The sequence below is a fragment of the Rhincodon typus genome, chromosome 36, assembly GCF_021869965.1.
Source record: "Rhincodon typus isolate 14 chromosome 36, sRhiTyp1.1, whole genome shotgun sequence".
Lineage (NCBI taxonomy): Eukaryota > Metazoa > Chordata > Chondrichthyes > Orectolobiformes > Rhincodontidae > Rhincodon > Rhincodon typus.
The window spans coordinates 5,273,115-5,288,659 of record NC_063367.1 but is presented as its reverse complement, the minus strand read 5'-3'; the positions used below and the strand labels follow the sequence as shown (position 1 = coordinate 5,288,659).

General features: G+C 40.9%; 1 protein-coding gene across 3 annotated transcripts in view; it reads right to left on the bottom strand.

Moving 5' to 3' along the window:
- The window catches only part of LOC109934754 (casein kinase I-like), a 193,053-nt gene that overhangs the window by 58,556 nt on the left and 118,952 nt on the right, over positions 1-15,545 (bottom strand). For all 3 annotated transcript variants that reach the window (XM_048617262.1, XM_048617260.1, XM_048617261.1), the window contains 2 exons: positions 2,871-3,105; positions 905-990 (listed from right to left, as the gene is read on the bottom strand). In XM_048617262.1, the coding sequence (XP_048473219.1) occupies positions 905-990; positions 2,871-3,105 (321 nt within the window). The remainder of the gene's footprint in view (positions 1-904; positions 991-2,870; positions 3,106-15,545) is intronic.

Below are 15,545 nucleotides of genomic sequence, written 5' to 3'. Positions count from 1 at the left end.
AGTGAGAAGAGAGATCAAAGAAAATGTTGTAATGCAGAGAACTAATGAGTATGAAATGCTTCACCATTGAGACTGATTGCAGCAGAGACCATTGCACCTTTTAAGAACAAGTTTAATAAGCATTTGAATCAAAGGAAGGAAAAGAATTAAGGAGCAAGCAGGACAGTGAGACTATTTTTGGGCCAACACAATGGACCAATTGGCCCTTTTCTGCACTAGTTTTATTTCCTCACAGATGGTGAACAGGGCTTGTCAGCCAAACAGTCTGAACCCAACGCAGAGCCAAAACTCTAATCATGATATCCTGTAATCAGAAGTTTACAACACCAAGTCAGGAAGCACTTTGAAATCACACGTCTTTAAGAATTTCAGCAATTAACAGCAGAGTGTTTAGGATATCCTTCAGAAACAATATCACGTTATTAGACCAACTGCATGCACGTTTCCATAAACCACTGCCATTACAAACAGTCTAAACAGAATCAAAACCTCAAGCAAAATAGTAAGCATAACATTCTGAAAATTATTATGGAGAATAGGCACTGTGGTGAAGGTAAGTTAATCTCTAGATTCAACTGAAGATTTAAAATGAGAGCTTCAGACTTGTGGTTTGGGACAGCTTATAATGCCTCAAAGCACATTCGCTCGCTTTTTCACAGATACAATCATGATCTGTAAAATTATGGGATGTTAGGGGTGATTGACTAACTATAATTTGTTATACATACCTATATTAATTATAGACTGCAAGATATTTCTTCGCAGCACACACCCTAAAAATAAAAGTTCATTTTCGATTTCCAGTTATTACAGTTCATTATCTCCTTACGTATGTGGTTATTACTGATTGAGCGCATTGTTAAATATAGCTCAAGTGCAAACCCAAATCAGCAAAGTGCCTCACCTTTAATCCCTGCCAGGGGAGACTGCCTCGTAGAAAATACATAAACATGTGTCCTAAAGCCTCCAAGTCATCTCTGCGGCTTTGCTCTAGGGAAAAACAAGAGTGAATTTGGCTGATGAGTTGGCATATTTTGAGGAGGGCAAATTACTGGGAAAATGTAAACACTCTCCTACGTATCTAAAGTCAATTAATATCAGACTCAAAAACTTCAATCCAGGAAATAAGAGATTTTATCCTGGAGTACACCAGCATCTAAAAGACTAAAATCAATCGTGTGCGTCAGATTTTTGCATTTATTGAATTCCAAGCACATAATGATCTCAATAAAATGTACTCAATTAAAACAGTGTTTCTCTTTAGACAGCTGGCAGTGATTTGACAAATTAGAACAAATGCTTATGGGAGCAGATCAACACATTTTAGGGGTCCCTTCATTAGAAGCCATCAACAATGACTTGAGCTCCCCCTAGAAAGTGTTGCTAATTGTGGGAGAATATTTCTTCACCACCAGGATGCATCAATAATAGCAGGCAATTCTCGCTCAGACCTCCCAAATCAATAAATACACGGCACCCTGGAACGATGAAAAGATCTCAAGGGCTGCCCGCTGCACAGGACAATTTGACAATCGTTGAATAAAAGACAATACTCAGAAGGTCAGTCAGCAATGAATGGGGAATATTCTGCAATGGAAGATCACTACCAATCCAGGAAATTGCTGCATCGTAGAGTCAAGAACCCAGGTTCGATTCCAGCCTTGATCTCCCTGGGTCCGCACGGGTTTCCTCTGGTTTCCGGTTTCCTCCTACAGTCCAAAGATGTGCAGGTTGGGTGGACTGGCCATGCTAAATTACCCATAGTGTCCAGGGATGTGCAGGCTAGGTGGATTAGCCATGGGAAATGCAGGGTTACAGAGTGAGGGTAGGGGAGGCAGTCAGGGTGGGATGCTCTTTGGAGGGTCTCTTTCTGCAGATTAGGGATTCTATGAGGGCACTGACAAGCTCAGCTCTGTTTTAAATATGTATAATTTTAGGATGTTTACCAGTGTCATGGAAGATTACATTCCGTGATTTGGCCTTTGGGTTAATTAGGCATCAGCTGGCATCCCTTAAATGCAGCACTTCCTCAAACTGCTTCCCAAACAGCTTTCCTTCAATAAGATGCCCTCTGACATCCCAGAATACCCTACTCTTCACAGCAAATGTAGAATCATTCAGTTTCCTGAAAATCCAGTATACGTTTTGGAGAAAATCCAGTGAAGCACAACACTGAGACAGACACAGGCAATCAAAAATTTACACCCAGAGCAAAAGGGAGGTAAGCATCAATTGTGGCTCCATTGATTCAGTTGTGGGTTCAAGTCCAACTACAGGATTAGAGCACAACACCCCAGGTGAATGACAATATGCTGCATTGTTGGAGGTGCCAGCTTTTGGGTAAAAGACATTTAAACTGACAGCCCATTTATCCTTGCAAGTATAATGAGAACCCATGGCAGAACATTGGAAAGGTCTCAAGATCCAAAGGGTCCCTGTCAGGGATCAAAATATAGAGTTTGCATTCTGTGGAGTTTTGTTGGTGGAGGTGAGGATGGGCGAATAGGCAAGAGGAGAGTAGGAAACTACAGTGAATCATCCACGGGACCTCGGCCATCTTGCAGCTGCCAATATCAGCAACAAACCTGCACCCATCTGTGTCACAAAATGATGCATTATCTTTGTAAAATGGGGAATGGAAGACATAAGTCAGGCCATACTTAAAGTGTTCTTCAAATTTGCATAAACAACATCACCCATTATTTGGCCTGTAAATGTCAACATTACATTTTTACATGTAGATCAAAAAAATCTGTTCCTCTATTTCCCCAATACCTTTAAAACAGAATAGCATTTTAGGTCTCAAGTATCTTCCCGCATTGTACACCAGCAAGCCCCACCCAAAATAAGTTTCAGCTAAGACAACACACCTTTGCCCAGGTGAGTGTTGATGGACATGTATCTTGCAGTGCCCGTTAAGCTCTTGTGTTCCCTGTACGGGATGTGCTTTTTGGTATCAGGATCAACATACTCCTTGGCTAAACCAAAGTCTATTATATGGATTATGTGTTCCTTTTTATTGCCTTGCCTTCCAATTAGAAAGTTTTCCGGTTTGACGTCTCTGTAGATTAAGCTCTTTGAGTGGACATACTCCATTCGGTTCAGCTGTTGAAACAGATCAGACATGTTAAAAGTGTGGAATCTTGCCCTGTTTCTTCCTTCCAATTCCGCTTTGTATTCAAACAGGAAACCTTCTGGTATGAGACAACCATTTAATAACATTTACATAAGAGAAACCCTCCCTCTGCAACCGGTTAATCAGGATTTGAGAAACCTACATGTTGCAACTCAAAGTCAAATGCAATGCAGAATCCCGTATTCTAATCATATTCAAGCTTTCAAATCTAAAAAAAGCAATTAGTAAATACGGATGTAAAACTCCTGTAAAGATATTACAGAATACCATTAATCTCTAGGAGGTAAAACTGCCAAACCTCAACAAAGTGTTTGAACATTAATCAATTAAAGAGAATAAAAGGAATATTTGAACTGACACAGCATCTAATTACTGAAAACTTAATAATCATCACAAATGGACATTTAAACTTGAATTGCTTCTTTTTTATATTCTGATTTACAATGAACCCAAGACATTTGGCAGAAAGCAAGAGAATGGAGAGAATTATTATTTTCCATTATTGACAAACTAATTCAATCCATTTACAGAATTTTACAGCACAAAGGGTGATCGTTTGGCCCATCGTGCCTGTGCTGGCTCTCTGAAGGAACTATTCACTTCAATCCTCAAAGATTTCCTTCTCCAACATTTGTCTGCTGCCCTTTTTAAAGGATATTTCAGATTCCAGTTTCATCACTAATGGTGGTTGACAGCATAAGGGATTCAATAAATGTTAGTTTGACCATAAGCATGTGGGCTGTATCAAACTTACCCACAGCTAAGTGAAAAGAGTTAATGTTTGCAAACTCACCTAGACCCACCAATTCTCAATGTGCAATAAAGATATATGCCTTCAGTGAAAATTATGCCTCAATGGATAATGCATGCTCTTCTAAGTCATATAGTCAAAGAGCTGTACAGCCTGAAAACAGACCCTTCGGTCCAACTTGCCCATGCTGACCAGATATTCTAAAATTGGAGGCAATGGGTTCTAATTCCAGTGAGTTCAGCACAAAATCTAGTTTGATGCTGCAGTCCAGGATTGTGAGAATGCTACACTGTCAGGTATGCTGCCTTTCAACCAAGACGTTTTCTGCCCTCTGGGTGAATGCAAAACTGCACATGGCTGTACACTTGCAAGAAAATTCCCAAACTAAATTTGTTACAAATTTTGCCATGATATGCACTCCTCTGAAATAATATTCAGAATAAGCTGACTTTGGCATGTCACAGTCCTTTGATTTGTTACCAACACACACATCTCCAAGCCATACAGTTCTGGGTTGAAATCCCACTCCAGGGCTCAAGGAGGAAAATCAAGGCTGCCATTTCAGTACAGCGCTAAGGGAACATGAGACCAATGGGATGTTTTTTGGATTGGAAGTTAAATTATGCCCATATATGCTTCATTGGTGGGTGTAAAAAATCCCATGAAAATATATCAGTAAAACAGATTATCTTATTATCACATTACTGTTTGGTAGTAGCAGTTGTAATTTGGTTATCACGTTTCATGCATTCTTGCAGTAGTTTACATAAAAACTACTTGAATTGCTATAAAGTGTCTTGGGATTACAGACATTTTGAAAGGTACTATGAAAATATAAAGACTCTTCCCTTCGGGAACAGACAGGAGTCAGTAACTATCCAGAGCAGGTTCAATGCATCTCTCATTTTCATAACACATATTGGTTCCTGGGCACTATGTTTGTTCCAGTTAATGTACCAGAACTGAAATGCTGCATAGAAAATAAGAAAAAGTGTAGGCCATTTAGGCCTTTAAGCCTACACCACCATTCAAGATGATCATGGTTGATCAGCCAATTGAGCACCCTGTTCCCACTTTCTCCCCATATCCTTTGATATTTTCGCCTTAAGAACTGTATCTGACTCCTCCTTGCACACATTCGATGCTTTGGTCTCAACCACTTTCTGTCAGAGAATTCCACAAGCTCACCACTCTCTGGTGAGACGATCACTCATCTCATTCCTAAATGGCCTACCTCATAGCTTAAACTGTGACACCTGGTTCTGGACACCTCAGTCATTGAAAATATCTTTCCTGTGTTTACTTGTCTAGTACTGTTAGAGTTCTGTACATTTCTACAAGCCTCCCATTCATTCTTCTACACTCTGTTCACTAGAGTCCTAACTGATCCAGTCTCTCTCAGGAACCCCAGAATTCCTGCCATCCCAGGAATCGGTCTGGTAAACCTTTTCTGCACTCCCTCCATAGCCGGAGCATCCATCCTCAGGCAAGGAGACCAAAACTGCATACAATGTGCCAGATATGGTCTCACCAGGATACAACAATAAGGCACCTACAACCTGATGGCAGAAAGATAACCAGGACAGACTGCATTTTAAAAATGGAAGGAGATAAAAATCAGGCAACTATAGGTCAGTTAGCTTAACATCAGTTATTAGGAAAATGTTAGAGACTATTATAAAGGGAAGCAAAGCAGAGGATTTTGAAATACACAATCAAGCAGAATCAGCATGGCATCACAAAGGGGAAATCATACCTAACAAATTTACTACAATTCTTTGAGATGATGATGAGCAGAATAGATAAGGGGGAAGCACTGGCTAGGCTACAATAGTGCTTAATTGATTGTAAAATGCTCTGATGCTGCAAGTGGTTCTATATAAATGCAAATCTCTCTCACTTCTACTGCCATGACAGAACAGGGTCAACATGCTTTGATACAGTAAAGTCACAATGTTGAAGTTCTTAGGCCAATTGAAAAAAATTCACTCCCTCCATCCACTGAAGCACAGTAGATTCAGCATGTACCATCTACAAGATGCATTGCAGGACCTCACCAAGGCTCCCCTAATAGCACTTTCAAAACCTTCAATCTCCGTCATCTAGAAAGCCGACAGCAGCAGATACATGGGAACACCACCACTTACACAGTCCCCTCCAAGTCACTCGTCATTCTGACTTGGAAATATATTGTCAATCCTTCAGTGTCACTCGGTCAAAATCCTGGAACTCGCTTCCAAACAGTACTGTGGGTACACCTGCACCACATGAACTACAGCAGTTCATGATGGTCGCTCATCACCAGCAAGTGCAATTAGGAATGGGAAACATGTGTTAGTGCCATTGATGCTCAAATCAAATGGAGCAATTTTTAATAAGCAGCTTTCAAATCAGTTGCCTTACAGTAAAACAGCACATCAGAAACCCTGCACGTGGATGAAATTATTGGTGATCTATACAATTTCAACTCACCAATGGCACTCTTCGATGGGTGGAACAACCTTTTAAATAGTGGGAACAAAGGTGGCAAAACAAAACAATAAAGCCAAAGAACTCATACAGAGGTCAGTTAAGTAGGAAGAGCATTAAAGATAGCATGAGGCAATATTGCCATACCGTAACATACAACATCATTTATCTACTGGATATGCCACCCAGTTTGAGTATCACACCCAAGAAACGATTTTGAGGTGGCAATGTGGTTCACTGAACTAATAGAGTCTGATTACTAATAGAGACTGACCTATCCCCTCCCTAACTCCCCACCTACACTCACCTTTACTGGCTCCATCCCCGCCTCTTCGACCTGTCTGTTTCCTCTCCACCTATCCTCTCCTCTATCCATCTTCTATCTGCCTCCCCCTCTCTCCCTATTTATTTCAGAACCCCCTTCCCCCTCCCCCATTTCTGATGAAGGGTCTAGGCCCGAAACGTCAGCCTTTCTGCTCCTATGATGCTGCTTGGCCTGCTGTGTTCATCCAGCCCTGCACCTTGTTGTCTCAGATTCTCCAGCATCTGCAGTTCCTACTATCTCTGAGTCTGATTACTGTTCCTCACCCTTCTCTCAGAAAATGAAGGACAGAATGGAGTCTGCTAAGCAAGTCTGCTAGCAAACCCACACCACACAGGACTCTGAATCATTATCACCATCTCTTCCAAGTAGCAGCGCGGTGACACACAGGATGATCTAACAAACATACTTGTGGAGTGCAACGCATGGAGGAAGTATAACTGAGTCACAGCTAAGGTGGCACAAGTGATGCCATCTTCCTGCCCTGAATCACAAAAATGAGTAGGACAGAAAGGAAACAAAGAGCAGGAATAAACGTGTCTTTTTCTGAGTAGCAGTCAGTAACCAATGGGGTACTGCAGGAAGTGTTAGGACCCAAGCTATTCAGAATGTACATTAATGATCTATATGAGGAAACTACATGTCATATCCTCAAGCTTGCAGATGGCACAAAGCTGGGTGGGAGGGTGGGCTATGAGCTTCAGTGTGACTTGGACAAGTTAAGTGGGCAAATAAATGGCAGATGAAGTAGAATGTGGATAAATGAGAGGTTATCCATTTGGATAGTAAAAACAAGCAGGTAGTTTATCTGAATGCTAACAGATTGGGAAAGGGCCAAGTGCAATGAGACCCAAGGGTCTTTCTACTCCAGTTGTTGAAAGTGAGCATTTAGGTACAGCAGGCAGTGAAGGCAGCAAATGGTATGTTGACCTTCATAGTGAGAAGTTTCGAGTACAGGAGCAGGGATGTCTTGCAATTGTATGGGGCCTTGAAGAGAACATAACTGGAGCACTGTGTGCAGTTTTGGTCTCCTTATTTCAGAAAGTGTGTTCTGCCTATTGAGGGAGTGCAAGGGTTTACCAGACTGATTCCTGGGACAGTGGGACTGATGTACAGGGACAGACTGAATCAGGAACAAAAACAAAGTTGCTGGAAACGCTCAACAGGTCTGGCAGCATCTGTGAAGGAGAAAACAGAGTTGACGTTTCGGGTCCGGTGACCATTCCTCAGAACTGAATCAGTTTGTTCTATATTCTATATTCACTAGAGATTAGAAGAATAGGTTTAGGCAGCAGGGGATCTTATGGAAATCCATCAACTTCTACCAGGGTTAGACAGGATAATTGTAGGAAGGATGTTCTTGATAACCAGGGAGTTCACAACCAGGGCTCACACTCTGAGAATAAGGGACAGAGTAAAGGAGAAATCTTTAGAGCGGGGAGCCTGTGGAATTCTGCCATGGAAAGCGGTTGAGACCAAACATTCAATGTTTTTTTCAAGAACTTCTTCAGGCTGAAAGGATCAAAGGATATCTGGAGAAAGCGGGAACCAGGAACTGAGCTGGACTATCAGACATGATCATAGTGAATTATGGAGCAGACTCAAAAGGGCTGAATGGCATATTCTTGCTCCTATATTCTATTTTGCTATAGTAGAGGAGCTGTAGATGCTCTCTCTATCACCCTCTAAACAGCGTATCATAATATTACAAACATGAAATTAGAAGCAAAATGAAAGTGAATCAAAAGTAATCTTCTGACGAGTCGCTAATTACCTGGACATAGAACGCAGAGGAGGGATAAAGATAAAATTTCCTAATTGGCAATATGTGCCAACTGATGTTCCCTAGCATTATTCATCAGTCTCAGCTTTACACCTTATATTAATAACTGGAAGGAGGAACAGAGAATTTCATGCTACAGCCTATGATATCCAATAGGACTTTACAATATTTTTCACTCTCAACAGACCAGACGTTTACAAGAGCTGTTCTGATATTGCATCGCAACTTCAATGGGACACCAAAGTAAAAGTACAAACAGTTTGAAAACACCCATGCTGACATGTCCAGTATCCATCTAGTTAATCAGAGCTGGGTTTTTTTTAAAATTTATTCCTAAATTGTAAGCATCGATTGCAAAGTCAATACAAATTGCCCATCCCTAATCTCCCTCAATAAAGTGGTGGTGCACCAAATCCTTAGACCACTTCAGTCTGTTGTTAGGGAGGGAGTTCTAGGATCTTGACTCAGCAAAGTGTGTGATACAGTCCAAAATCAGAATAGTCTGCAACTTGGAAAAGGTGGCCTTCCATGTGCCTCCTGCATTTGTCTGTCAACGCTGTAGAGGTGTGTGTGTGGAAGGTATTGTCAAAGCAGCCCCTCCAAGTTGCTGCAGTAAACCCTCAAGGCTGTACATACTGCTGCCACTGTGACAGTGGTGGGATAAGCAAAAGTTAAAGTTGTGAATGAGGTGTATGTCAGGAAAGGTTACTTTGTCCTAGAAACTGTCAAAATTCTCAGAAGTTGTAGCTGATCAGTTAAGTTTCTGGAATAGACTCCCAGGATATTGATGCTGGAGGTTATACTAAGAGCCTGAAAGAGGATGTCACAGTACTCAAATGATCTCATGAAACATCCTCACTTTTTCTCTCTCCACAGATGCTATTTGACTTGCTGAGTGTTTCAAACCCATTCTGCTTTAAATTCAGAGATTTATAGCATTAGTTCTATTTTGCTTTTGTATTATTGATAGGCATAATTAGCTTCCAGGCAGAGCCTTAACAAGACAAATCTCACTTTTGCTCACAGCATTAAGAATCTGAAAATACATCCATCCATTCATGTGTACTTGAAATGACTGCTAAGGAAGGATTTGCACAAATGCTTAATTAAATGGTTCAAACTGGGACAAACTAATCATTGTGCTGTGAGGAACATCAGCTCAGATTATCCCACTGTATTTCAATTTGAGAGACTTTCATTACCATCTAAATGTGAAGAAGAAATTCATCTGCTTGCTGCAGATGATTTTGCTTCAAATAAATTCAGACACGGAGTTCAAACACAAATTATAAAGGAAACATCAGGGCAAACAAATCAATGTTCAAAGACTGCATGGTACAAGCTAATAAGAGTTATAATTGAATCACACATCCGAGAATTATCACTATGTATTCTGATGAGGCATCTTATATAAGAGGAGTTTGTACAACTCAAAATACATGAGGAAGTATCATTTTGCTGAATACTAGAGATGCTTGAGTATTTAATGTAAGTAATTGTAGCTTTCTCCATCCTTCAGGAGCAGGAGTCGTCCATTTAGGCCTTTGGGCCTGTTCTATCATTCAATGAGATCAAGGTTGGTCTCCATTTCTTGACCGTTAAAAGCCAAGCAAGAAAGGGCTTGCATCGATGTAGCACTTTACACACTGACTGGTCACCTCAAAGCACTTTACAACTAAGAAATGTAGCAGCAAATGTGTGTACAGAAAACTCCCACAATGAGCATCAGACTTACACACTTAATGGTAAGGTCCTGGGGAGTGTTGCTGAACAAAGAGACCTTGAAGTGCAGGTTCATAGTTTCTTGAAAGTGGATAGTGAAGGCGGCATTTGGTACTCTTGCCTTTATTGTCAATGTATTGACTATAGGAGTTGGGAGGTCATGTTGCGGCTGTACAGGACATTGTTTAATCCATTTTTGCATTACTGCATTCAGTTCTGGCCTCCCTGCTGCAAGAAGGATGTTGTGAAACTTGAAAGGGTTCAGAAAAGATTTATAAAGACGTTGCAAGGGTTGGAGGGTTTGAGCTATACATAGACACTGAGTAGGCTGGGGCTATTTTCCCTGGAGTGTCGGAGGCTGAGAGGTGACCTTATTAAGGTTTATAAAATCATGACAGGCATGGATAGGGTGAATAGTCAAGGTCTTTTCCCCAGGGTGGGGAGTGTCCAAAACTAGAGGGCATAAGTTTAAAGTGAGATGGGGAAGATTTAAAAGGGACTAAGGGGAAACTTTTTCAAGCGTAGGATAGTATGGTCCGTGTACGGAATGAACTGCCAGAGGTGGTGGTAGATGCTAGTTCAATTACAACATTTAAAAGGCATCTGAATTGGTATATAAATAGGAGGGTTTTAGAGGGCTATGGGTCAAACCCTGGCAAACGGGGCTAGATTAATGTAGGATATCTGGTCGGCACGGACAAGTTGGACTGAAGGGTCTGTTTCCGTGCTATACAGCTCTATGACTAAGACAAATAACATGTTTTTATGATTCTGACTGAGGGATACATGTTGGCCAGTCCAGAGGAAATCCTTGCTTTTTTTTTGATTTGGTATCATGGGAACCTTCACCACTACACAATCAAGCAGATGGGGTCTCAGTTTAATGTCTCATCTAAAAAACAGCAATGCCCAACAGTCCAGCACTTCCCCCTCCCCTGTACTGCACAGAAGTATCAGCCCTAATTTTTGCACTCAAAACCATACAGTGGGACTTAAATGCAAAAGCTGTGACTGAGGTGACAGCACTAACAATTGAGCTATGGTTGACACATAGGTCAAACTGCCAAGACATGCTGAAGCCAAGGTAATTCTGAATATTTTAGAGAAGTGCTTATCATAGTAATATTTACAACTAATTTAATCTGGGAATCTCAGAATTTCAGATGCCAACTGACAAGGTGCACATTCTGCCAATCGCCTCATTTGGTTTAAGATTTTTTTTTCAATCTTCTGTTTGTTTTCTTCCTCAAACATTAAAAGTAGCCCTGTAAGAGCACATGTCAATTAGTTGGTTAGAGGTTACTCTTCTGGAGAATAGTGGAGCAGGTCGCTGGGTTGTGTTGTGAAGGCTAGTTCACTGAATTTCTTCAAGTGAGAGCTGAACCAGTTCTAGACTGAGGTGGGCATTGCAAGAGACAAGTATACTGAAATCAAAGCCAGGCTGGTTTCCAGAACAAGCTTCAATGAAGAGGATGGGAGAGAAATTTCTCGGATGTTTTTTCATTCAACTGACAGAGGTCATTAACCTAGTTGCTCACCTCCTCCCAGGAAATTTCAAACCTTCATGGCCCATCAGAGCAATATATTAGCAATATAATAGTTCAATCAGTGAGACTTTTCTTATGTGAAAATGAGAGGCAGTTGTATTCAATGGCTTAAATTACAAGGACTTCATGCTTGGAAACTAATTCTAGGATGATTTAAAAACTTCAACTGACTCCAAAATCTGCTTTAGTGTCAGCCAGGTAGGATTATGACTCAGCAATACTGGGCCACTGTAGCACAAATAGACTGTTACACCTTCAGATCAGGGAAACTCAAGATAAACTTCAAAATAATTCTAATAGAAAGAGAAAGCCGTGCACGTGTAGCATTTTATTAACGTCTCTGAGATAGTGAAATGATTCAAATACAAATAATTTGTTGGAAACAAGCAGAATGGAACCAATTTACAGAGTACAGTAACGGCAGTTAGAATTTTGCACAGAAGCATTCTGCAAATAGCATCAGGAATCTTTTCACAACTATCTGAAACATTCATAACTTAGAGGTCAGTTGACCTGAAAGAATTTTCAGGTAATAATCAGCATGTTTTCCAAGATGGCAGGGGTAAGAATGACTTATTAATCAACGTAGTCTCCTGGAGGTTGTCATCATCACTTTCCAGGTTTACCTCAATTTTACTGAATTTCTTTTGGTCTCCCAGGAAAGTGATGTCGAGGGGCCAGGTCAAGACTTGATTGTCTGCAACTTGTGGGTCACACAGGCGTAATGGACATTTTTGGCCTTTGCTCATCCTTTTCATATGCTCGTCTCTAAGCAGTTCCAGAGATACAGCATTCCTCTAGCAATACACTGTCCTCAAGTGGGACTTCACCTGTTGAAGTCATGTGACAACAGTGCAAACATCAAACCAAGCTGATATAACAGGGATAGTAGGAACTGCAGATGCTGGAGAATCCGAGACAACAAGGTGCAGAGCTGGATGAACACAGCAGGCCAAGCAGCATCATAGGAGCAGAAAGGCTGACGTTTTGGGCCTAGACCCTTCATCAGAAGATATAACAGGATAACCTGCGGTGATGAGTAATTTTGGTTCTTACCTATCAGGGACTAGCAATTATATGGGGCAAATCTGAACAACCTTACTAACATTCTTCTTTACACTTTACTCTTAGCCTAGTTAAAAGAAACATACAGCATCTAAAAATGTTAAATTTTAATATTACCAACAGCACTTAAAGAAGCAAACCGTGAGATACTCTGAATAAAACAGCTACTTACAGCCCAACTAGGATGCTAAAAGGAGGTGGTAGACTTGTAAATTTGTGATGAACATTGGCAAAAGTATTGGTGCCATCAGCAGTGGCAGGAGTTGGGAAAGTAAGGGTTTCATTGTAATTGTGGTTACTGTATTAAGATTGGTTTACGTAACAGCTCTCAAGTTTCCACCTGTCAGTGATAACAGAAGAACAAACAACCCACTTTGCTTGGTTTTGTCAGAGATGTCTCCCATTTGAAATTTTAATCAACCTATCTCAAATGATAGTGGCCAATTAAACACCTTGTTGAAATCTGATTGAAATTTCTCAAGATAAATTGGGTATGAGGCCCTGGTGGTGCAGCCTACTAGAAGGCCTGCATTGAAGTCCCACCTGCTCCAGAGGTGTGTGTAATATATATGACCAGGCTGAACTTAAAGAAAAACTGTATTAGGATGGGCAAAGAGTGCTGGCCTTGACACGGATGCTCATGTCTCAAAGAATAGAGGAAACTTGTAATTCAGCAAGAACCAACTGCATTCCAGCGAAAAAATTTAACTCATTGTGTAATTGCTGACTTTCCATGTATCACGAGGCAAGTCCGTCCCTTCTTTGGCACTGCACAACTTTTTGACACATAGCTTCTACAAGTGATAAACCATCTCCAATTTCTCAGATCCTGACCTCATTACAGCCTTGGTCCAAACAGGGACAAAAAAGGTGAATTCTAAAGGTGAGGTGAAAGTGACTTTCCCTGACATCAAGGCTGCATTTGGCTGAGAGTGGTATCAAGCAGCCCCAGCAAAACTTCAGTCAATGGGAATAGTGGGAAAGTGCCATGTTGTATGCAGTCACACCTAGCATAAAAGAAGATGGCTGTGCTTGCTGGAGGTCAATCATCAACTCCAGGACATCTTAGCAAGAGTTCCCCAGGGTAGGCCCAACCATCTTCAGCTGCTGCATTAATGATCTTCCCTCCAAAATAAAATCAAAAATGAAGATATTCGCTGATAATTGCATAACGTTCAGCATCATTCATAACTCATCAGAAAATGCAGCAAGATCTGGACAATATACAGCTTGAGCCAACAAGTGCCCAACATTCATGCCACTTGTGCCAGGCAATGACCATCCTCCAATTAGAGAGCGTCTAACCATCATCCAATGAGATTCAGTGGCATTGCTATTATTGAATTCCCAATTATCAACACCCTAGGGGTGAATATTGAATATAAATTGAACTGGACCAACCATGCAAATACTGTGGCTACAAGAGCAGGTCAGAGTCTGGGACTTGTTTGGAGAAATCTTAACTCCTGTGTCCCCAAAGCTTGTCCATCAATCTTAAGCCAAAAGACAGGATTGTGGTGGAGCATTTTTGCCTGGTTGGGTGCAGCTCCAACAACAATCAAGAAATTCAACACCATCTAGGACATAGGAATCCACTTAACTGCTACTGCATCCATCACTTTCAATCTCCTTCACCACCAAAAAACAATGGCAGAATTTAGCAATTCACCAAGCCTCCTGTGACAGCACCTTCCAAACACACACGCTCCATCACTTTGAAGGACAATGACAGCAGGCGCAAGGGAATAGCACCAAATTCAGGTTTTCCTTCAAGCCAGTTACCATCTTGACCTGTACTATATTACTGTTGCTTCATTGTCATTGCCTCAAATTCCTCTAACTCCTTCCCTGACATTATTGAAGAAGCTTGTATCTTTTCCTTCAACTGTAGTAGTACCTTTATTTGTATAGCAAATAACACTTTTCTTTGATTCAAGAGAATTGACAAACATATTCAGTAACCAATTCCTCAGCATAACTGCTCTGGTATGGCAGTCAGCAAGGTCACCAAAATTCTTTTTCCAGTTCTGATCTGTAATAATGCTGCAGTGCAAGATGGATTCATATTCATTCCTGAAAGCCATGTTTTTGCACCTCTGAATGATTTCAATTTGCATAGGTGTACACTGTTATTCAAAAACAAAAACAAAAACAATCTGCCGGAACATGGCTCACCCAAAGTGCTTTGGTGATCGCCAAGTATTATTACTAGGTCTATAATGATGCCTCTGCCACGATAATTGTTGGGAATTTCCCTACCCAGCCTCTACAACACTTGCAACTCCACTCCTTAGCTTGCCAGGGACCATGTTTTTGTAAGCCATTACTGGTAGCCTAACCCTCTCCTGCCCACTGCACTTCACAGAAATAGCATGACATCGCGAACGAGGGAATGGAGTTATAGGCTCTCCGGAATCCTGGTCAAAATAGACCGTATACACTTTACAAAGGAAAAGAACCATTAACAATGATGTTTAAAAAATAGTGAGGAGGTTGAAAGTTTACAAATAGTCATTTGGTAATGTTGACCACAAGTATTGCTGGGAAAATAAAACATTTTGTCAAAGCTTTTTGCCCTACAGTCATCAGCACATTTGCTAGAGTACCAATGTATACTGCTCATATTTACACCTTTATACCTAACCCTTTGTTTAAATACAATTATCTTCTAGTGTATAAGAGTCCAAACACTTTTAGTGAGAGCAAAAACAAAGTTGCTGGAAAAGCTCAGCAGGTCTGGCAGCATCTGT